General features: G+C 41.5%; 1 protein-coding gene across 1 annotated transcript in view; it reads left to right on the top strand.

Moving 5' to 3' along the window:
* CACNG6 (calcium voltage-gated channel auxiliary subunit gamma 6) overlaps positions 1-4,982 on the top strand; it is a 118,741-nt gene extending 113,759 nt beyond the window's left edge. Inside the window, exon 4 of the mRNA XM_069947496.1 lies at positions 2,974-4,982. Within this exon, the coding sequence (XP_069803597.1) occupies positions 2,974-3,200 (227 nt within the window). The 3' untranslated portion in view covers positions 3,201-4,982. The remainder of the gene's footprint in view (positions 1-2,973) is intronic.
* The last annotated feature ends 19,866 nt before the right edge of the window (positions 4,983-24,848 follow it).

Here is a 24,848-nt window from a genome sequence, read left to right as displayed (position 1 = left end):
CTTCTTCCCAACGAAAAAGAACCCCGCCCCCATGGGAGAAGAAGATGGGCGTATATGACCTTTACGCAGGCTATCTTTTACATATTCCCTCATAGCTTCCCTCTCAGGACAGGACAGATTGAAAATCCGACCTCGAGGATATTTGACCCCAGGAAGTAACTCGATAGCACAATCATATGGTCTGTGTGGTGGTAATTCTTCTACTGCCTTTTCGTCGAACACATCAACATAGTCTGATAAAAATTCCGGAACCTCCCCCTCTCCGGAGGAGCATTCCGCAAGAGACACAGCATTACAGTGGGAGGCACATCCAGGCCCCCATCGTACCAGCTCCCTGTTGGGCCAATCAAAGATAGGGTTGTGAGTCTCCAACCAGGGCAACCCCAGAATCACGTCAGATGACAAGTTATGCATGAGTAGGAAGTCGAGTCTTTCCACATGGACAGACCCCACCTTGACCTCAAGACACGGTGTCATATAACGTACACTTCCCTGGGCAAAAGGGGCAGAATCTGCTCCAGTGACATTAACAGGACGCTGGAGCAGCAAGGGACATACCTCCAAACCAGAAAAAAACATAGGATTAACAAAGTTGGTTGAAGATCCAGAATCGACTTGGGCGTACCCATTAATACTTTTACTCCCCACAGACAAAGAAATTGGTAACAACAACTTATTTTTGAAGGTTACCTGTGCGCCTGAGAGACCCCTTCGACAATCTCTCAGGCGTTGAAGTTTTCCGGCGGTGGCCCTGGCCTGGAAGGGCATTGCCGAACTTGGTGTCCTGCTTTACCGCAATAAAGGCACAAATTATTCTGCAGGCGATGGGCACGTCGGGCTTTAGCATCAGTGGCATCCACCTGCATCGGCTCTTCGGGTAGTGGTACGACTGGGAGAGAGGATTTGGGGAGAGAGGGCGGTGATACAGGGGCTCTAGGGTGGTCAGGGGTACCCTTCTCTCTCTGTCGGTCCCTGAGTCGTCGGTCAACCCTGATAGCTAGTGTCATGCTGTCCTCAAGCGAATCAGGAGTAGGGTATGCCACCAACATATCTTTCAGTCTGTCACAGAGACCCACTCGAAACTGATATCTGAGGGCCGAATCGTTCCACGTGGAGAGACCGCTCCACTGCCGGAATTCTGAGCAGTACTCCTCCACTGGACGTCGGCCCTGTCTCAACCCAGTCAGCTGTCGTTCAGCGTTAGCTGCACAGTCAGGGTCATCATACAATAGACCTAGGGCAGAAAAGAACTGGTCGGGACTCTGTAGGTGAGGGGAGTCAGATGGTAGGGAAAATGCCCACTCCTGTGGCGGTCCTTGGAGGAGGGACATGATGATGCCCACCCTCTGAACCTCATCCCCAGACGAAGTAGGGCGTAACCTAAAATACAGCTTACACCCCTCTCTGAAGGCACGGAATCTCCTCCTGTCCCCCGAGAACTTATCAGGAAGTTGAACAGGTGGTTCAGGAGGTGTGGGGGAGGTCACCGTGAGCTGTCGGGGTGCCGTCTCCTGTTCTTGGACCCTTACAGCGAGCTCCTGAACCATCGTGTTGAGTCGCTGCATTTGGTCCACAATGTTAGTCAGGGCTGTTCGGTTGTCCATGAGGCAACTGGCGGTATCGGCTGGCTATTCTGTCACGACTGGCTAGAACAGACAGGACAGAGACAGTGGGCCCTGAATCTGAACCCACCACTGGCCCTGCCTAATTGCCTCGGCCGACCCTAAACGGTCGCGGACAACCACGAAGGCGTTCCCTACGCTGCGTAAGTGAAACACAGAACAGCACGAACAGACACACACAATAAAGAATAGTCGAACAAGCCGGGTCAAACCACACAGGCAACGCAGTACAAAATCGAAATACAAGGGATAGTCGGAGGTCAGGCAGAGGTCAGAACACGAGCAGTCAGGCAGAAGGAATTAGGACGGGATACGCAGGAGAAGGACAAGGGGAGCTGGGATCAGAACAACTAATAGCCAGCAAATACCAGCTGGCTTTCACATTACTTTATACTGGACCAGGAGCCCGGACCAGACACTGATTGGTCCGGTCTCCTGATCCAGCAATCACTGCAGCTGCGGTGCTGCAGACCAAGCGGCAGAGCGATCTGCCACTCAGCCCGCACGCCGCATCAGCTGCACTGCCCGGTCAGCTGACTGACTGTCACGTGAGACCGCGGCGTCCCCGGTTACTAGGGACGCCGTCGGGTCTCCGTGACGTCACTCTGCTCCGGCGGGCGGAGCTCCGGCGCGTTCTCGAGCCGGCCGCCGGAGCAGAGGCCGGGGAAGACGCCGCAGGAGCCAGGTCAGGTGAGTTCCTGACAGATATATTTATAAAATAGAATGGGTCCAAAGACGGACTACAAAAATGTTGGAGGGTGTCAGGTATAAAACATATCAGGAAAGACTGATATGTTTGATTCTGTATAGTGTGAAGGAAAGAAGAGAAAGAAGGGGCATGATTGAAACCGTTATGTATGGCAACACAGTGGGAGGTTAATTGGGGGAAAAATCTGAAGCATTGTGAGAAAATATTACTTTACTGAAAGAGTAGTAGATGCTTTGAACAAACTTCCAGCAGATGTGGATGGTAAATCTATAATAACAGAATGTAAACCTGCCTGGGATAAACTTATATCTGTTCTAAGGTATTAAGAAGGGAAATACTAAAAGGGCAGACTAGATGGAGCCAGTGGTCTTTTTTTTGCCGAGAATCTTCTATGTTTCTACATTTCTATGTTACTGCTCAATGGAAACCATCAGAATAAACCAGCAATGTTTTTGTCCCCAAAAAAATTCCTTGGAATTTGTTGAATATTTATTTTGTTAGTTGCATCTGTTCCAGTTGTCACTCACCTGGTTATATAGGGAAAAAAATGTAAAAATAGAGGAGCATTTATCATAAGAAACAACATTGTGTAATACGATATAACATTTTCAAATTATCTTTTTTTTCACTTATGTTTTTCAGGTATCTTTGTACTAATCACTATGGCAATATTTCATCAAGCTGTCATCTGGCTCATGGGAAGCAATCAGAACGTGAAGCTAGAATATGAGTATTCATGGTCTGTAGCCTGTGCAGCAGCAGCAGGAGCCATCTTAATATTTGGTGGAATATGTTGCATTTTTCTGGTATTGCCATCACTCCCTAAGAAACCATGGGAGTACTGCATGAAAAAGGGGAGTAGTTCATAAACAGGAACTGGAGATCACAATTGTTTAATCTCCTAGCACAAGAGCTAGAGAACATTCACACATTGCCGGGTTCCCAACAGTAACGTCCTTTACAAAACGACGACAGTTGTTTGTTTACGTCATTGTAATTTTATGCATCTGATCCAGAGTAAGAGTCAGTATTCAGACTATAGGATTTATAACAAATGAAAAGGAGGAGGCTTGAACATAAGGACAGACTATTTCTATCATACTTTGGACTGGATGTTTCATTTTTCCCTTTGTAAATAAGCTTTGTAGCATCCAGAACTCTCTCAATGTATTTTATTTGGGGAGGGCTATTGTATAGAAACTATTCATTTTTGGTGTTATATTATATTGTGCTATTAAAAGTCATTTTTATTCTGGTGATTGTTTGCATTTAACTACAGTTATATATTCTGTTTAAATTGCCATATTTTATGTAAATATGAGTGAGTATATTGTAAACCTGTGTGTCCTGCATGTAAACCAAAGAAAAAGACAGGTACATATTTAGGAAAAATTAGGGGTTTGAGCAAGATTTTTATTTATTTATTTTTATTTCTAACAGATCAGTAGGCACCAAGGCAATTCCTAGAAGAAGATAAAGGAAATATGAATAGCAGAAGAGCTGATCAGACATGAGAGTCAAGTTAGATCTTAAAGGAGTCTATCCATCCATCTGGGAAATGTATGGCATATCCACAGCATCACCTTTATTCAGATCAAGAGCTCCCCGGCCCCCTCTGTAGCCCATGAGTTAAGCTGTTTACACAATTCCCTGGGTTATGCAAACAGCACAGCTCACAGGGCTTTGTTGCTTGTGCAATTCCCATTAAAGTCAATGGGAGCTCTGCAAATCAAAGAGAATGAATCAGCACAATTGTGTTGCAATAGCTCCCAGCTGCACCAAATAGAGCTTCTACACAGCTTCCTACCTGGTGTCTTTATCAGTAAGTGTAGTTCCAAGAAAAACATATTTTCTTCTGGTGTAGCTGAGTATAGTTTGTCCTAGGCCACAGTATACCCAGAGGTATAAAATAGCCTAGACCACACTACACCCCTCCATGCTAGAATATACCCAGAGTATAAAATAGCCTTGATCAGACTATACTCCTGGGTATAAAAAATCCTAGGCCAAACTATACCAAGCCACAGTATACTCCAGATGATGTATTTTCATACCCAGGGGTGTAAAATAGAAAAGGCCATATTATACCCCTCAAAGCCATAAAGTTTTGACTTCACTGGTTTTATCACACTGTCTCTAATCTGTTGAAAAGTGTGTTGTCTCCTATTTTTTCCGGGTCACCTGATCGGTGTATGACATGTACTGATTGGTGTAGGACATGTCATGTGCTGATCAGGTGACCCATAAACATTTTGTCTGATAATCACCCCATGTAAAGCCACCTTTATAAGATAAAGTTTCAGGACATTATGGCTTCCTTTTATTATGAACAGCCACATTTTTCTAGTTAAAGTTATATTAGTCTATGGATGGAAATTATCATCTGCACATTTTCTTTTTCCAGCAGGAGGTGCTTTTTATGGGTTGCGCAAAAATCATCATTAGACGCAAGTGCCTTGATAAATCTTGCACAATTTATGCCTAAAACATCTTGGCTAAAACTATCCTAGGGTAGGATTTTGCCCCAAAACTGAAAATTCATACATGAGAAATCTAATGATGAAAGTATTCAAGAAACCCCACCCCCTCCCAATGCAAACATTGAAAAAAAAATAAAGGCGGTGGAAACTGATGGAAAATAGCGCATAAACTCACAGATTTTTATGAAGTGCACAAAATCTCCTTATTAGCCAAGAAAAATAAAATAGTGTAAACACAATGATAAATGTGCCCTATTTATTAAGCCTTTTGGGCTATGTGCACAGACAGTATTTTTGCTCAGTATTTTTCAACCAAAACCAGGAGTGGATTAAAAACAAAGAAGGGATATGTTCACTCACTGTTGAAATTTAGTGGATGACAACATTTAATGACGAATAATTACCATTACTTTAAAACAATGTCTGTTGTCTTGAAATAACAGCCGTTATTTGCCATTAAATGACGGTCATCCACTAAATTTCTACAGCTTGTGAACATAGTCTTTCTGTGTTTTCAATCCACTCCTGGTTTTGGTTGAAGAATACTGAGCAAAATACTGATACAGTAAAATACAGTGTGTGTAATTCTTATGTATACCACTCTATACTACTGATTTCATGGGGGTATAATATGGCCTGAGGGGGTATGAATTGGCCTAGACCAAAATGTACCCTGGGTATAATCTAGAGTAGGTCAACATACTGTGTACCCGGTGTATAATCCAAGCTAGGCCACTTTAATCCTGGGTATACTCCTGCCTGTTATATTGGCAGGCGAGGGAGGAACTAGTCACCTGGGTGGAGACCAGGTCATAACTAGTCATGGCTCTCTGCCTATCAGTGCACAGAGGACAGAGAGGCAGAGAGTCATAAGTAGTTAGAGCCTGGGATCTGCCTAGAAAACTAGTTATTTCCCTTACGTGCCAGAATAAAAGGCATTTTATTTGGAACTACAAGCATAAAGACACCCCAGGTATGGTAGGGGAGCTGTGTAGGAGCTCTATTTGGTGCAGCTGGGAGCTATTTCAACATGGTTGTGCTGATTGGATCCCTTTAAGGGGGCCTGGGAGCCCTCAATATGGGACCTCCATCTATTATTATATTATATATTAAATATTCTAATATATTCTGTGGATATGCAGTCAATGTCTCAGATGAACATTCCCCTTGAAGGGTACATTCACATAAACCATATTAACTGCAGATTTCATGCTACAGATTTTACATTGCAGATCTGCTGTGATACATAATACAGAGTTTCTGCACCAAAGAAAACCAAAGTATTGTAACCCTGAGGTGGATCTGCAGCCTGACTATACTCTAAGGATACGTTCACATGTTCCATATCTGTTGCAGTTTTTTTTTTGTAGTTGCAGATTTTTTTGCTGCAGACTTTCTGCAGCATATTTTAGAGTCCTGAATTTCTGCTGGTAAGTCAATGGTAAAATCTGCAGGATATATAGTACTTGTGAATATACCCTGAAGCTATGTTCACACTACGAAAGTTCCGTAGTAATTACGTCTATTGTTGCCGATTAGCAACAGCGGCTGCGATCACTACCGAACTCATGTAGTGCTGCAACTGAGGGATTCCCGGCCGGACTGTATACACATAGTATAGACTCTATCCGGGATTCCTAGTGGCACCGCAACAAAACTGACATGTCAGTTTTCTGCGTCCGCTATTCATTGAATAGCGGCAGCAGAAAACCTGTCAGTGCCACACAATGGAGCATACGGCTTCGGCTGCACACTCCATTGTGTGCAGCGGGGAATTCGGATGCGGGTGCATGCTGATGCACTCGCATCCAAATTCAGCGGCAGTGAAGATCATCCGACTGGCACTGCCGAGTCACAGAGCGGCCGGTGTCACAGAACGGCCGGTGCCTTACTACTTGGGAACATGGCCTAACACTACATAATGAGGGAGATTTATCAAACTGGTGTAAGTAGAATTGTCTTGGTTACCCCTAGCAACCAATCAGATTCCACCTTCATTCATTTTTCAAAGAATCTGTGAGGAATGAAAGGTGGAATCTGATTGGTTGCTAGGGACAACTAACACAATTCTATTTTACACCAGTTTGATAAATCTGCCCCAGTGTGTTTTACAGAAAAGGTCTCATCCAGGATGTAGAGTAAAAAAAAATGTGAATAAATGCCATTAAATGCTAAGTGCCAACAACTGACCAACTATAAGCCTCCTTTCCCAAACATCAACATGTAAATGGTAAACTATAGTTGTGATTTACTGCTGGATTAGCCTTGCGTTGTCAAGTTTATACAGCATGGCAAATCCACCCAGATGAGCAATCCAATTTACTGGTGTCCCCTTATATCCTCCTGTACATTGGGTTGCCTCTAGAGTCTGTGAGGTGCAGAAGATGTATGCCCATTGTAAAATCCTTGTCCTATAGAAAGGCCTTACAAATACTTGTCTTATACATCCAGGGCTCAGTGGCTTATATATTTTCCATTCTATCAACATGAAAGAATTCTCATCTTGGCTGTCACTGTTCCTTAACCCATGAGGCGATCGTTCTTTGTGCTTTTAGATGTAGACTGTGCTAATTCAGACTTCATTCCAATGGAGTTTTATAACATTAACCAGAGTTTCATACACAGTACTGTCAAAGGGCTTTTTGCCGCCTGTGTGGTAATGCTAACATCTCCTCAGACTATACAAGTCCATGAATGGCACATTCTGCTCCAGCTTAAAATAACTCACTACCACTTTGAATTTATCTTCATTTTTACCTCAAGGACTTGCAAAGCCAGCTTAGTTTACTTAAACGTTCCTACGTTGAACAGTAACACAAGAGAAATAGCCACCATGTCACCATGTCAGTCTAAACTAAGTCTCACAAGTGTTATATTTGACATAAAGCCTAATAAATCCATTAATAGACTGGTCTGGGAATATCACTTTGTCATCATTTATGCTGAGTTTAAGCAGCACATGTAATAACAATTTTTCCACTGCTAATGATCCCAGGTGTCAACAAATGACAGCAAAAATTCCAAAGAAGACCTTCAAATCTTTATATATAGGGCATATGTACAAACATGGGTTGCTTTAATCTGTAGTCTTGGCATTAGATGTGACAACTATAATACATTTATGTATGATGATTTCTTTTTTTGTCCAGCCTCTGTATGTACAATTTTTGAAAGTTTGCTATAATTCTGCTATGCATGGCAAGAAGAAGGGGCTAAGCATCTTTTATGCCACTTTAGATGTTATTTTCTGTAATAAATTATTATTATTATTATTATTATTATTATTATTATTATTATTATTATTATTATTCTATGGACATTGAACATCCTCACTTCAGTTCCTGCAATACATGAAGAGTAACGGAAGGAAGGGAAGATTTTGGCTATTAAATAGAATATCTTAACTAACCAGATGAAGTGCTCAGTTGGAGGTACTTAGGATATGCATTATATACTGTATGTAACATGGTTAGGTACATGAATACTGTTATGCCAGCAGTTTAGTGTGCAGCATATACAGTATATACCAGTGTGTCAGACTCTACTCAATTGCAATAAGAAATCTCCCACTGGCATTAGCCACATATCCCCTTTTATAAGCAGAAGCTAACCACTGCTCTTACATTGTTATTGGTTTACTGACTGAATACTAAACAAATATCAGGTGGGCAGAACCCGCAACTGTGAGGAATATTGTGGTCTCTTCACCCCAGTTTTACTAGCAGTACTCTCAATTAAGGTTAGGTTCACACTGCATTTTTGATGTCTACTTACCATATACTTTAGAAAATGAAAACAAAAACTAATGGTAAAAATGGGTGCTGTTGTATGCCACCCTGCAGAATTTCTCAATTGCAGTCTAAAAAAAATGATTTAAATGACCTCTTTTCTCCATCTCATATTAAGTAACAAGATAGTCAGTACTATGGTGGTGCTCATAGATAGAAACAAGTCCCACATGTAGTAAGTAAAGATTCTCGTCACTCACCAAAATTGAAGCTGTGGAAAGTTACTACATACTTAGAGAACACACGCGTTATAGGACGTGTTTCGGCTAGCACTTTTCTTAACTGCCTGTTGAAATACTGTAAGTCTGATAAATATCATAACTATACGTTTGGAAATTGCGGCTTTTTCATTCCGCTACAAGTACTGTATGTAAACCCCTTCCCCTTAACCCAACACTGACTGGTGAATACTTTACCTGTCCATGCTCCAGCCTGCTTCTGTGGCTCCCGACTCCTTGGCATCCTGCTAAGCTAATCAGTGGCTGTGGAGGGGCAGCTGGCTGAGTGGGACTACAGGGAGCCAGGAGCCACGGAAGCAGGCTGGAGCCAGGACGGGTAAAGTATTCACCAGTCAGTAGTGGGTTAAGGGGGACGGGATTACATACTTGCAAGGGAATAAAAAATCCACTGCAAGAATGTAAACCCATACAAACTGACAGTGCCGGGAATCGCAGCAGATTTCGAAATCCGCTGTGATTCAGGTACGTGAGCCCACCTTAAAGGTAAGAATCTTACACTTTACACACACACCAGCATTCTACAAGTTATACATCATTTAATCAGCAACATGAGGTTGAAGGGCTATTTTACTGAAAATAAACTTTTAATATATCTCTTTAAGGAGTAAAAAAATTGAAATGAGAAGAGAAGTACAGACCCAAAGCTTTACTGTTGGACATTCATACCACATCACTCCCCCCTCCCCCTCAAAGCCTAAATTGCATCATATAGAGCTATGAAACATGAGAGGGAAATAACTTATATTCCTAGTCATATTTCAGTGCTCCTTAATAGGCTGGACACTAACTTACTGGTTAACTAGCTATAGGTGGCACTAATGACTTTTCTTCCCTCTAAATGGGAGCTAATTTAGCAAAATAATATTACAGTTATCATTTCTGACAATATAAATATAAGGTGCATGTAGCAAAAACATGCACGCTGTAAAAGCTTAGTATGTTCATTTTCGATGGGGAAGGGGAATGTAATCTTTTTTAATCCCTGCACATTAAATACCCTTTTAATGGTTGAGACTCTATAATAATAGAATTGCTTATGCTGCAGTAATACTAGTCGCTGCTATCCTGCAGGTTCCAAAACATGCTGTTCAGGACAAGCTCCCTATAGAGAAAATGAATCAAGGCTAAATGCTAGAGTAAGCATTCTCAGAACTATATTTTTGAAAAATGATCCTTATATGAGTGATAAGGGATCTAGATGAGGACTGGTTAAAGCAGGAAAATCCTATCAGTCTTAGCTGTAAACTGTTAGAAAAATAGCTGCGGTCTCAACCAGGCTCTGGTTACATCTTGCAGTCCAGTAAACAGGCTCCATTTCCGTCACTGAAATCCTCCTCCCCATGTGTGCAGCCTGTCAGTGCTTGTTTAAAATGGCATTTTTACTATGTCATGTGGTCATACTTACTCGCAGAGTTGAATATACATTACATTATATAATATTTAAAAAGCCTTCCTCGCATGGTTTCCAATTAGCAGTGGAAAAAATATACACAGTAGTCCGGGCATCCATATTGACTACAGGCTATAAAACAAATTCATCAAAAGTGGTGCATAGCCGTAGGTTATTTGAACAATACTGAATCTCTTATCATCTCTCCCAATGCACAATCATTTGTGCCAGTTTTCTATTCCTTAATAATATGGCTATAGGGGCTATAGTTGTTATATAAATGAAGCTTTTATAGCAATACTGGTAGTGGAAGTAGTCACGTTTTCTCAATCTGCAATATATCTTTAGCCAGCAGGATGAATGAACACATTACAAATCAAGGTGCAATGCAATCAGAAACATAAGTATATTTCATTCTCTTACTATAGACATATTAGACCATCACAGGTAAACCATGGACATATCACTATAGCCATGGTTCACTACATAAGTAATTAAAGCGAATGTACCATCTGTACATTGGCTAGAAGATTTTCACATGGATAGAATGGCACCGATGGGGGGAAGATGGTGCCGGGGTCCTTCTTCTGAACCACCACCCAGTTCCCGATTACGGCACTGTTCTATTCCCAGGCACCGTAAGTACGGGAGGTGGGCCAGCCCGCCCCCACTGGGAGGAACCACCACCCATTTATGACGCGATCCATTAGTCCTTAGTTATACGGTATATGGCAGTCCAACAGCGAGTAAAATGGAGCAGCATCGAGCTGACAGTTCTATTCAAACTAACATAGATTTACCCCTTTGTTTTTCAGTTTGTGGGTCTGTTGGTGAGTATGCACTGTTTTCATTGCCTCCTAGCACAGAAGAGTAGGGCTGACAATGACAGTGGAGGACTCCTGAGCAGGTCATTTAACAGACACACCAGTGGTCAGTTCAACAAGTGTTTATAAAGTTCCCAAGCAGAGTTGTCCTGGATTTATTCAAACCTTTTTTTTTTTTTTTTCATGTTGTACCCTGGACAGCCAATTCAGCATGAGAAAACATTCTAGTGCTGGTAATCTTAGACTTGAGAAGTACACATATCAATTGCCATCAGTGCTGAACTCCCCTTGCTGTCTGTCACAAGGGTCATAGACTGTCAAGTAAGATGCAACTCCAGACTTCTAATGGCTAAAAATACTATTGGGAGAATATGAACACCATCTGCCTAATAAGAAGCAAAGAGATATTGTACATAGGATGCATTTCTATGTTAACTTGAAATTTTTTTTTTTATTTCTGTATCCAAAAGTCAGTGTAATTAGGATTGCTTAAAAAAAAAAAAACTAAATGCATTCTCAGTCATGGGAGCCCTCTGTGACTCCTGTCCATAGTTCCTGCCCTATATGACTGTTGTCCAAGTTCCAGCCATGAGTTCTGCTGCAATCCAGCCTCCTTGCCTACATGCCTCCTGCTGCACCTTGAGAGATGCCGCTAGGAAGCCAAGGCAGGGGTAGCAACCTTGGGACGTCTGCCACAGCAAGTCCAACTAACCTGGTTAAAACCAGTAGCCCCTTAGACTCCGCTCCTTGATGAGGCTTACACCATCATTATCGGTGGTACAGTGCATCTATGACTCCTGCCATTACAGGATCTGACACATGTTGCAGCATTAAAGCTCTCAGTAGCAGATGGTATTGACTGTTTCGGTGGATGAGTGTTGTAGAATGACTTTCTTTCAGGACAGCAATGGACATGGTGGATCACAAGCATAGAATGAATTTTTCTTCAATGACAGAAGTTCACATGGTGGATCAGCGGCGTTAAATTGAGTTTTCCTCCCAGGACAGTAATAGACACTTCAAAGTGGCGGCACCATTTTAACAGTGGTCAGGCATTTCAGCTGCGTTCTCAGCCGCATAAATAACTGTGGTGCACAGTGAAGAAAGGAAAGACATTGCTTGATAGAGAGTGAAGCATGAGTGTGGAGAGTATTGTTCCTGTGATGGCAGCCTGCTCCGGCCACCATCACAGGACCAATACTCTTTACACTCAGGCATCACTTTCTATCAAGCACCGAGATAGCTCATAATCCACTCTATGGACAAATTACAAAAAGGTACCATGCTTACAAGGGGACAGCCAGCTACAGCACACGGTTAGCACCTCAGGTAGGGCCGGGGTGTTGACAGATTCTGTTTAAAGGTTACTCTATAAATTGTTGAACCAAATACAAGAACTGATCATGGTCCTAAGACCAGGTACACTAGCTTGAACGTTACTGATAGCACACGAAACAGAAATGGCATTACTACCCAGAGCGGGTTACTTTTAGGCCAGCCGCTTGTAGATCTTCATGATTAAGGCCTCTAAGTCCACTTGCGGCCTCCACCTTACCCCCACTGGTAAAGGGCACGTTTCTTCTGGGCAGATTTCCTCTGTAAGTCCCTGTGCTAAGCACATCTACTGCCCTTGGGTATAGTCATCCACAAATTTGCTGGCATCCTGGCTGAACTGAATCACTGGGGCCATCTGTAAGTCCTTCACAGAGTTGTCCTCTACGATGGTGGGTGGAAAAATCATAGCATGTTGGTGAGGATGATGCCAAAAATTGGACTAGTGTGACTGCTGTGGAGACAGGAGCTACCCTAGGTAGCACCTGAGCTGGGATCAGTTGCCGGCGCAGAACCTCTGGTGTTTGGAGTAACATCAGGGACAGATTTGGATCCTCCCCCCACTCTTCTGATGTCAACGAGGAGGGGGTAGCACCCCATGACGTATGATGGCCACCGCCCACCGTCCTGATTTTAGGCTGTGGGGATAATCTCAGGGAGATAATTCCACTTCACTGATCCCAAGCTCAGTTCCTTGATGCTCCCTTTCTTTTAGGGAACTGTCTGGCTCCGGTGTTCTCAGCCGTCTCCTGCTGTTTTTTTTTTATTTTTGAAGTAGCACTGATGGTTCATCAAGAGTGGCAGTTGGTAGAGAAGTTAGGTTCTGAGTTTTGTAAACTTTTATTCCATTGAGGGGAGACAGGTCTTGGCTTTTCCCATGCTTTTGGACAAACCTGCTAGACTATATCGAAGGGCAGTGGCCATCAATAGGGGGAAACTTTGAGCAGTTATTACACTCATAAAAGGGTTTAAGGAAAATCCCACGTTTATGCCACTGTCCTAAAACAATTTAAAAAAACTTTTAAACAGCCACTCTTTTGAAGGTTCAATCAAGGTTCAATCCAGCTTGGCCAAAAGTTTGAATAGGATTTGTAGCAATGTGATTAGTTTCAGATTTCCTCTACTTGTCCTGTAGGTTCTGGTAGAAAAAATTCCAGCAGATTTTATTCTAATAATATATTGACATGATAGCTAGTAATCTATGGTTTCCGCTCCATAATATAATCATGAGGATTAGAGATAAACTAAGCGAATTTAGCAAAACTTTTATTTGTTGACAAGGTTGGAAAAATTTGCCAAAAAAAAAAAAGGTTTGTTCACCTGTCCGCACTCCCCCGGTGTCCTCTTCTGTGTCTTCAGCTGCCTCTAGCCTGCTCAGGCAATCGCTTAATAAGGGACAACACTGTGGCCAGTAACTGGCAGAGTGGGCTGTCCCTCTCGAGACAAGAGTGAAAAGCTGCCAATCACTGGCTGCTGCGCTGTCGCTTCTTAGTCAGTCAGTAATTGGCTGAGTGGAAAGTTACAGCCCACTTAGCCAATTACTGACTGACTGAGAAGGGACAGCACTGCGGCCAGTGATTAGCTGAGCGGGCTGTCACTCTTGTATCTAGTTGTATTTGATTTGCGAAGTCTGCAAATTGTCATCCCGCTTCCAGTATGTAATTCCCGGCCCCATTAACCCCCCCGGGATAATACATTACCGGCAGCGCGATCCGGCCACATCTGAGGCTCCCGACTCCCGCGCAGCCAATCAGTGCACAGCCCCGCTTCAGTCACTGATTGGCTGCGCGGGAGCCTCAGATGCGGCCGGATCGCGCTGCCGGTAATGTATTATCTCGGGGATGACAATCCCGCTGCCAGTATGTAATTACATTGGAATTCACAGGGGCGGTATCCGCTGTGGATCCGCCTGTGTGAATTTACCCGAGCCGGATCTGACACACTGAGCTCAGTGTGCCGGCTCCGGCGAAGAAAGAATATAGAAGAAAGAAAAAAGAAGATAGAAGAAAGAAGATAGAAGAAAGAAGATAAAAGACCTGGGAGTGGGAGTAACCCCCCCCCTCCCCTGCACTGCACCCCTCCCAGCAAGGAAGGGGGGTCACTTAACCGCTTCCTTGCTGGTAGTCTTGAGGATAGGATCCTTGAGGAGAATTTTCCAGTTGCGCTCGAGTGCTTTTCTTATCTCTCTATTATGAGAATTGAAACTCGTAATGAAATTAGACTTATAGTCAATATTACTATTTTTGGTTCTTTTTTCTCTCTTTGGATAAAGAATTTCTTTCTGCGGCTCTCTTAAATTAGATTAGTACTGGACTGGGGCGGCAGCAGGCTGGTAATATTTAGGCTGGGGAGGGCCTAAACCAATGGCTCTTCCCACCCTGGTGTTACCAGGCTGTTGCTTGGTTTTTAACCCGGCTGGTTATGAAAATAGGGGGAACCCTACGCGTTTAAAAAAAAAAAAAAAAAACAACGAGTAGGGTTTCCCCTATTTTCATAACCAGCCGGGTTAAAAACCAAGCAACAGCAGCCTGGTAACACCAGGGTGGGAAGAGTCATTGGTTTAGGCCCTCCCCAGCCTATGCTGCCGCCCCAGTCCAGGAGCGCCAATTTTGACGCTTCGGGACCACTGGCACCTGGCTCTTCCCAGTACCCCTAGTGGCATTGGGTACTGGGGTAATAATGGGGGGTTAGTGTCAGCCATTTTATACCGGCTAACACTAGGCCCCGACTTAGTAATGGATTCTGTCTATTAGACGACTTCCACTACTAAGTCTATAAAGTAAAGAAATAAAAACGACACAAGTGAATTTTTTTGTTTTTATTCAAATAACAACACCCCCACACCCCTCATTGACCATTTTATTTAAAAAAAAATCCAAACAACCGCTGGTCATCGACGTAGTCCACCAAATCTGACGTAATTCACAGGATACCGATATCTGAAAAACAAAAAGGGAGAAACACACAAAAAACACACAAACAGGAGCACAACACCCATCATTGTGAGCGGTGTTGTGCACCTTACAGTATGCAGCATCTTTACAGATCACTGCTTACAGTCTGGCCCCCAAGGGAGGATGTATTGCATCCCCCTTGACCCCTTGGGGGCCAGACTGATGTCAGACTGCACCCATCCCAGCAAGGAAGGGGTTAAGTGACCCCCCTTCCTTGCTGGGATGGGTGCAGTGCTGGGGAGGGGGTGGGGAGAGCTGTATACTCACCCCCTATGTGTCCTCTTTTCTGGTCCGCAGCACAATGAAGTCACTGTGCTGCGGACCCGCTAATTAAATGTGCGTTCAGCCGATCAGCTGATCAGCTGAGCGCACATATGATTCAAAATGTTTCTTCTAATAATGCTATTGTGATAATATAATTAGAAGAAACATTTGATGTTTTAATTTAAGTAAAGTATTGATTATTACAATTTGCTCTATTACCGGGTATATGAATTAACGGCTTATGGAGCTTCCTGTAATAATTAATATTTAATTAATAAAACACATTTACGTTGTAATAAAATTAATTTCGTTGCTCAATAATTTAATTTAAACGAATCCATACTTGTGCAATTAATTATACTGTAAAAAAATAAATATATATATAAATATACATTTATTTATATATATATATTTATTTTAACAGTATATTTAATTGCACAATGATGGAATCGTTTTAATTAAATTATTGAACAACGAAAGTGACTTTATTACAATGAAAATATGTTCTATTAATTAAATATATTAACCATTAGAGGAGTCGGCATTATTGCAGAGGATCGCTAACCCCGTAATGCCGATTCCTTTAATACTGTTTTCCTGCTTTCCCAGATGCATTCCAGAGGTGTTTGCATCACTTTTTAAAGATTTTTTTTATTTTATTTGTTATTGTTATTTTAACCAGATTTGTTACGAACTTTCTCAAAGTTCGGTTCGGTGACTAACCGAACTTTTTGCAAAGTTCGTAACGAATCTGGTTCGTTACGGTTCGGTTCGCTCATCCCTAATAGGGATACAAAGTGCATCTATGTTATTTACTGTTTTGTAAAGTTTACCTATTAGACTACGTTCAAACATTATATTTTGGTTAATACAGTATATCAGTGTTTGACCTGAGCAAACTTCATAAACTGAGATTCAATACAAGTTTTGCAAAAAGTGGCGGTCATTTATCAACCCCCAGGCTCCACACCTACCTTCCTTGACCAATTCACCACTTGATATTGCACTTCCTCTCTACAGACATTCCCACCATCATTAAGGGTGACTTTAACTCTGTAAACTACTCTCAACTCTCACCACCTGCGCACTTGACCCAATCCCATCCCACCTCATCCCCAACCTTACCTCAACATTTATCCAAGCACTAACTTATATCTTTAATCTATCACTTACTACTGCCATAACATCCATCCTTAAAAAGCCATTCCTTGACCCTGCCTCCTTGTCCAGCTACTGCCCCATCTCACTCTGAAACCAAGCTTTAAAAAATAAATAATAATACTAAAAAAAAAGTTCATTATACAACCAAACTAAACAGATTCCATAGGGAACTGGTCCAAGATGGTGGCTGCACATTGTACAGTAAAATGAACACATACATTTACACTATATAAGGTTGTTTGGGTATCAGGGACAGATTGCGAATTATGTGTAGGTAGTATTGTAAGCTGCATAGAGGTGAAATCGCCCCTGTCCTGTCCCTTTGTGTATCAGTACATGGTGTCCACAGCTCTCTTGGATGAAGTTAACCGTGGGAGTCACCTCCCAGGTTACATCAGGTGGCCTGTTCTAAAACCATGTCTCACAGCAGAGTAAGTGTCATTGTCAATGACAGCCTTTTGCTGCCAGACATGGAATCGGAATAGGCCACCTCACATAACCTGGGAGGTGACTCAAAAGGTTAACTTCACTCAGAAGAGCTGTGAACATTGGCGGATGATTGGCGTGTAATTGTATGTCAGTGATCCACCATTGTCCACAGCTCTCCTGGGTTAAGTTAATCCTGAGAAGCACCTGAAAGGCCACCTGATGTAACCTGGCAGGTGCCTTACAGGATTAACTTTACATATGACAGCTGTAAACAGCAGTGCATCACTAAAGCACAATGACCAAGTGTAGGACAGTGATCCATCAATGTCTGCAGCTTTTCTCAGTTCCTTTCATCTTAGAGAGTATGTAGAAACAATAATAAAATCTTGTCACAGGCTAGTTCCTATAACTCTCTATTGTGAGGAGATCTGCCACAGAGGTTGAAGGGGGGACCTAGGTGTTGTTAATATTGATAGATCTTGTAGTTTCCCCTGGGGCCAAGTCCCTCCCTCCCTGGTGAGATGCAGTAAAAACCGGCAACAGGGAGACAAGATATTATGGTTCAACAGTGAGTATACTTGAACATCAGGAACAACAGGTTACAGTCTTTTATCTGTGGAGTTCCTTCAAAATGTCCGCTGGCCAGAGATGGGTGACTTGAGATAACCCATCTCTGTGTCAGCCCATCTCTCTTGTGTACAATGAATTAAACATACATCGACATACACATAAATATGTAACACAGATTCCAGGACTTAAAGTGGCATTATCGTTATAATTGTCAAAATCTAAATCAACAGTAGATGTTATATAAAGCAAATTTGCAATTTACATTAATTTTTTTTTTAGGTATCATGGAAAACACGACACTTCCTGTTTTCTGACTCTTTTTTTTTCTCAAAAAACAGGAAACAGTCAGAAAACAGGAAGTCCTGTGTATCCCAGGTCATCTGATTGCTCACAGAGAGAAGGCAGTCATGTAACTGATGGACACATTGAGCCGTGACTGTACTGGCCGGAATTCCTGTGTTTAGTCTTTTTTTTTTCAATCAGCACAAGTCTAAAGATCTGACTTCTGGAGACTGGACCTGGTTTTCTGGTAAGTTCAGCTTTGTTTTACATCATGATAACCACAACAAAAAAATGAATGTATATTGCAAACTTGCTTTATTTCACACATATCTCTTACAACACATGTACCTCATATGAAATATAACAGCAGCATAGGTGAATATTCTCAAATGTAGTGCAATAGGCAAAAATATCACAATAAATAGAAACATAGAAATAGGATGTCTTCTACCCAATGGGAAAAAACTCTTTAAGTGCTTCATAAGGCACTTATAAACAGCAAAGTAATACGCGTCCATTATGGCAGTGCCCCTTCAACTTTTAACAGTGTCCAGATTTAAGTTTTTCTTTAAACATCTGTAATTAAAATAATCTGGTGTCTGCTCTAATGGTGATAAGATAAATATGAAATAAGACACTGGCACTATTAGGCCATGTTCACACAATGCATATTGTCATTAAATAACAGATGTTTTATAACCCTTTCAGGACTGGTCCTGATAGTGCCTTAAGGACCAGAGCCCATTTTTGAAATCTGACCAGTCTGACCTTATGTGGTTAAACCTCCATGATGCTATAACTTATCCTAGCAATTCTAAGATTGTTTTCTATTGACATATTGCACTTTAGGTTAGTGGTAAAATTTGGCCGATATCCGTACAATTTTCATGTGAAAAATGCCCACATTTCACATCACATTTAACGTAAAAAAATTGACAAAATTAGTGATTTTGGGATTTTATTTCCCTGCGGTGACCGTGCGGGTTTAGTTATGCAATAATTTTATTGCCAGTGTCATTACGCATGCGGCAATAATGAATATGTGTGATTTTTTTATTCATTTATTTGTTTTACATTTATTATTGCATTGGGGGCTATGGGTATTTTATGTGTTGTGTACTTTATTTTATTTTTTATTTGTGTGTGTGTGTGTTTTATATTTACTGTTTTCTTTATTTTACTTCCCACCATGGGGACATCACTATTTGATTGCCTGATTACAGACACATTACATTGCAGTGCAGATCTGCATTATATTGTAATGTGCCTGTAATAGGCAAAGCTGACCAGGCTCATCCTCAGAGCACCATAGTTATGACACAGGAGGCTTCTGGGAAGCCTCCTGGTGTTATAGCAACTATCGGGCCTCTGTGTTTGCTTCTGCACAGCCCCGATGGGAATAGAGGGACAATTCTCCCCCTATTCCACTGATCACAGCACCTTTAGAGCTAAGTGCAGCAATCCGCACTCGGCGCGGGTTACAGCAGATGCGGCGAGTGCTCGGCTATCATTGACAGCCGTGACCTGCTGCAGGATGGCACGGGCGCAGCACCTGCGCCCGTTTCATCCCAGGACATAGGTGTACGTCCTTGAGCGGTAACTCACTGCAAAAAAGGATGTACAGTTACGTCCTTTGTCCTGAATGAGTTAATAAGACTGTATACACTCCGTCCAGGATTTCGTGCGGCCGCACAAAAAACTGACAAGTCAATTTTGTGTGACTGCTATTCATTGAATAGCAGCCGGACAAAATTGACTGTGCAGACAATGGCAACGGCCGTGTCACAGAATGTCCACTGTCTTACATAGTGTGAACATGGACTAAATGTGTATAGTGTCCTTTAAATAAGAAGTCCCTTTTTGTTGCTAGAGATCCTTTAGCACATAGTACGTAGCGTCCATTAGAGTCTCTACATACATAAAATATTCTCCAAACATCATCCTTTAGAAAAGATGGCGGTAGCAATCACAGTAGTAGTGTGTTTGCACACTAAAACCCAACAATTAACCCAGCTCCCACTACTATAATAATAGGCTGAAATACAGCAAAATACATGGTCTAATGACCAGGCACATTTCTTAAAATTTAAGAAAAATAGTCATGCCACATAAACTTATTATTACTGCAACATCTCCAATATGTGTGCTTTATGGTAATGTCATTTGATGAATTTCCTTTTACTTGTTAGGATGTTTGAGGGCTTTGAAATTTTGTAGCGATTTTTAAAATTTTCAGGAAAATTTCAAATTCTGATTTTATTAGGGACCAGATAAATTCTGAAGTGTATTTCTGGGGCCTGTATGTTAGTTATTCCCATTAATCTCTCCACTGTAAAAACTGCACCCCTCAAAGTATTCAAAGTAACATTTCATAAGTTTATTAACCCTTTAGGTGTTTCGTAGAAATTTAAGCAGGTTGTAGGAGAAATTTAAAGTTTTAATTTTTTTTTTTTTTGCAGATATTCCATTTTAATCCATTTTTTCCTTTAACACAGCAAATACTAACTGAGAAATGGAACTCAATATTTATTCCGCTTATTCCAATGTTTCTAGAAATCCACCATATGTGGCCGCAGTGCGTCACCTGACTCAACCACAGGCCGCAGACATGGCAGAGAACTAATGAATTTTGGGGCCTTTTTTTTTCTATTTCATTTTTTTTTTAGCCATTATACCATGTCACAGAGGCCTTTCTGAGGTGGTATGAATAAAAAACAAAATTTAGCAGCTGCTTTTCATCATTTTTTTCTACGCCGTTTACTATACGTCACATATGACATGTTATCATTATTCGTCAGGTGGGTACGATTACAGTGATATCCATTTTATATAGCTTTTATTATAGTTAGCATTTTTACTATAAATACTGTTTGTATCTTGCATATTGTAAGAGCAGTTATAATTTTTTCGCCAATGGAGTTTTTTTCGCCAATGGAGTTATGTGTTTTTTTGCGGCATAAGCTGACGTTTTTAGCGGTACACCTTTTGGGTACATGTGACATTAGCTTTTTTCTATACTTTTTAGGGGGCGGGATTAACAAAAAATGTCATTTGTGCATTTGTGTCAGTGCAGGGACCTGATCGTTATATACCATAGCAGCCCATACTCATTAAGCAGCGTTGCTATGGTAACCCCCATGAGCCGTGCGATCGCTCTCGTGGCTCTGGGGGGTGAAGGTGGGAGCAGATCTTTCTCTGGATTCCCCATAAATCCTGCGGTCCCCCGGATTGTGACGCCTGTGGGATTAACTGCCTGGGGGGAGCACAGTTCCCCTCCGGGCAGGGGCAGCGGCAGGAGGCTGTGTGACACAGCCTCCTCTTGCTACCCGATTGTCACTAGGGACAGCAGGGGGAGGCAGGGACAGCAAGACGTTCCTGGAACGTTGCAGGAACTACCAGCTTTACGTGACGTCATTTTGCGGCAAGGGGTTAAAAACAGCAGCTGTTCTTTTAAAAATTATATATTGTATGAACATACCCTAAGGGTTAACTTTGGTCTCTGTGCTGCCTCTCTGATTAATGTCCCCCATGCACAATCTGGTGGGCAGCCTTCTCTTGGCAGGGTAGTTGTAGTGCCATGTGCTTTCTATTTGATGATAATGGATTTGATAGTGCTCCGGAGGATCATCAGAGATTTTTTTTTTTTTCCCTTCATAACCCAACCCTGACTTTTTCTTCTTAACAACTCTGTCTTGGTCTTCATAATGTTGTTTGGTCAGTAGTGCCTCTTGCTTAATGATATTGCAGCCCCTTTGGCCATGACTATATTTTTTAAATTCATCTTTCTCTTTCCACTTCACCAACTTAGATGTTTTTTGCAGGTTTAGCTTTTGGCACCTTGGATTTGTAATGAAGCTCCTAATTGAATTTGATCACTTCGTAAATTTTAAAAGAAGTGATTACCATCAGTACATAACTTTAGAATGCCCTTTATGCCATATATAGAAAGGAAATTCTGCTTGTGTCAGTGTATTTTTTGACTGTTATAAAACTTTGACTGCATCGTTGTCTCCAAATATTTGAATTTGAATATTGTTACCATTTACAGCAAGGTATTAAAGTTAAATTGTTTGTATTAAAGTGTCTATTTCTGTCTGCACACTTTTTCATCATTAAATAATATGTATACACATATTTTTTTGCAGAATCAAGTCGTCTAAACAGTCTTCTGTGGCAGATAACTTGCCAAATATAACTCAGTGACTATAATTCAAAGAGCAGAGCTCTTTTTATTTTCCTTGCTTTATTTCAACTCTTTTTTTAACTTGTTTTATTGCGAGTTGATCTAAGAGGGATATAATTTACAACTCTAAGGCCCAACCTTTGTAATAACTGTATCCATACATTCATACAAATTTTTGTAATTAATTTATATGTTAAAAAGCGTGACTTTCTTTGTCAGTTAGGGAACCGAGATGATTGAACAGGGCCGAGGTTTAGGTTTGTACGAACCCGAACCATCGGCATTTGACTCCCGCTGCCTTCCCTTTCCATGGGGAAGGTGGAGCCAGCCCGAGTACCACTTGAAAAATAGGGATACAACCTATTACCTAGGCTGCATCCCTGTTTTCCAGGCGGTACTCGGGTTGTCTCCACCTTCCCCACAAAACGGGAAGGCAGCGGGAGTCAAATGCCGATAGTTCGGGTTCGTACGAACCTGAACCTCAGCCCTGTTTGATCATCTCTATTAGGGAATTAGGGAAATTATACCCTATTTATTCGCTTAAAGTGTAGGCATTACATCAAGATATCTCTAATAATGAAAGGCCTACTTACATAGAGGTCCTTGGCCTGGAGATATAATACCTTCATCCTGCAGTGGCAGAATTTCCGGAGCAGCGGCAGTGGCACTGTTAAGTATTGGGCACGCGGGCCCAGGCGCGTCTGACGTCTCTGACTGCTCAGAAGCGCGTCAGGCTTGAGTACACTTCCCCAACACGCCTGGTGGAAATGGTCCACACTGTAAACAAATAGAGTCAGTGTGCGATACAGAGTGTCAGTAATGGTATAGAGCATACTACCCTACTACTCTACATATTGTATATTTTGTGAAGGTTACCTTGGCAACTGTGGTTGGAGTACCTCATCTACACTGCTATTTGAATGCTTCAATTAGGGAAAGATATTGCTCTCTTTATCTCTCTCTCTCTCTATATATATATAATAAATATATATATATATATATATATATATATATATATATATATATATATATATTTATTATCAGACATGCACTTAAATTTGTATACTTTGAGTCGTTACTTAGCAGCATCACATGCATACATCTGCTGACAATTAAAAAATCTTTATCCTCCTGTAAGATCTGAAGTTGGCCTTGAAAATGGGCCCTTTCTGTTTCATGTAGTTGACATATCTATCACTCTATATATATTTAAATAATAGTATATCAGTATTTTGGTCAATATTTTTAGCCTAATCCAAAAAATGGAACCAACAAAGGGTAACCCTATTATAAATATATTTATATTTTTTTCTCTGTGTTAGACCTACTACTGTTTACAAAAAAATACTGACCTGACCAAAATACTGTGTATTGTGTGTGAACTGAGCTTTATTGTAATTTAAAAATTAAAATGTATGTTTTCCATACATCCAGTAGCACAGTCATACAGTATGTACTGGAATTAAAGGGATATTCCCATTCCGTAATCATAGCTTCTCAGCTCTCCTCTGACTTGCTTGCAGTGGCCTGAGGAAGCCAAGAATTCAAAAACAGCCAAAGAGGATTACAATATGTGTACATTTCCTCGGTTCACGTTTATAGGAGTTGGGTAAACAATGTAGCCCTGCAACTATGCAATTTACATAACTTTGGAAGGTACGTAAACAGCCTAGCAATGAATACTTTCTTAATAAATTAGCAAATTGCTGAGAAAGAACATTGCTTGATCTGTGCCATATCATAGTACAGTGGAATGTATGTTCACACATCCCAAATTATTTGCTTAAAAAGTATGTTGCTTCTCTTGTCCCACCATTGAGGCCTCTGGTTTCAGTGAATGTTCAGGGAGAAGTGAAGTTTGATCCCTTTAATAGCTTGTCGATTTTAAGGGTTAGAAGAGGTCATGGATATCACCTAAATTTAAAACTGGTTAAAACAAGAGTCAGTGAGCCTGATCCAGTGGTTAAGGGTCCCGGGTCCTTGTATACGCACTTTAATGTACTTAACACTCTATGCTCCTGTGGTCAGTCTGATAGAATTTCCAGGGCTGGTGTGATCAGTTGCTGGGTCGTAATCAATTACAGAAGTTATCATGCACTGATCATGCACTGCCAGATGATGTCCCATTGATTTTAATAAAGCACATTATTATTTTGAAAATATGGCAGTATTTTAACCTCAAAATTCTGTCCGTATTTTTTTTTTATAGTGTGTAATAAAGATGAGCGAAATGAATTTGGAGAAGCAAAATTCGCTGAGAATTTTCTACCAATTTGCTTAGTTTTGTGATACAAATACAGAGCAATTGACTTGAAGATTTGCTAAACATGGCGGCCGTGATGGCGCCTGCACATGTTAGCTTGCAGTACTGTCACTTGGCGGGAGCAAGAGATTATCCATAATCCCTTGTGGCCGCACTATTACGTGCAAGCCCCACTGTGAGATCAGCAACCTTCCCCCTCTATACAGTGTGATTCGCTCTGTAGAGCAGGCAGTCAGCTATGTGTAGTGGAGAGTAGGTTGCATCAGGCATTTAGAGCAGAGCAGAACAGGAAGAGAAATACAGATAGGGACAGAGATAAGAGGAGAGGAGGGTGGATTGTGGGCAGACTGTGAAACCA

The sequence above is a fragment of the Dendropsophus ebraccatus genome, chromosome 12, assembly GCF_027789765.1.
Source record: "Dendropsophus ebraccatus isolate aDenEbr1 chromosome 12, aDenEbr1.pat, whole genome shotgun sequence".
Taxonomy (NCBI): Eukaryota; Metazoa; Chordata; class Amphibia; order Anura; family Hylidae; genus Dendropsophus; species Dendropsophus ebraccatus.
This window is presented reverse-complemented; position numbering and strand designations above follow the sequence as displayed.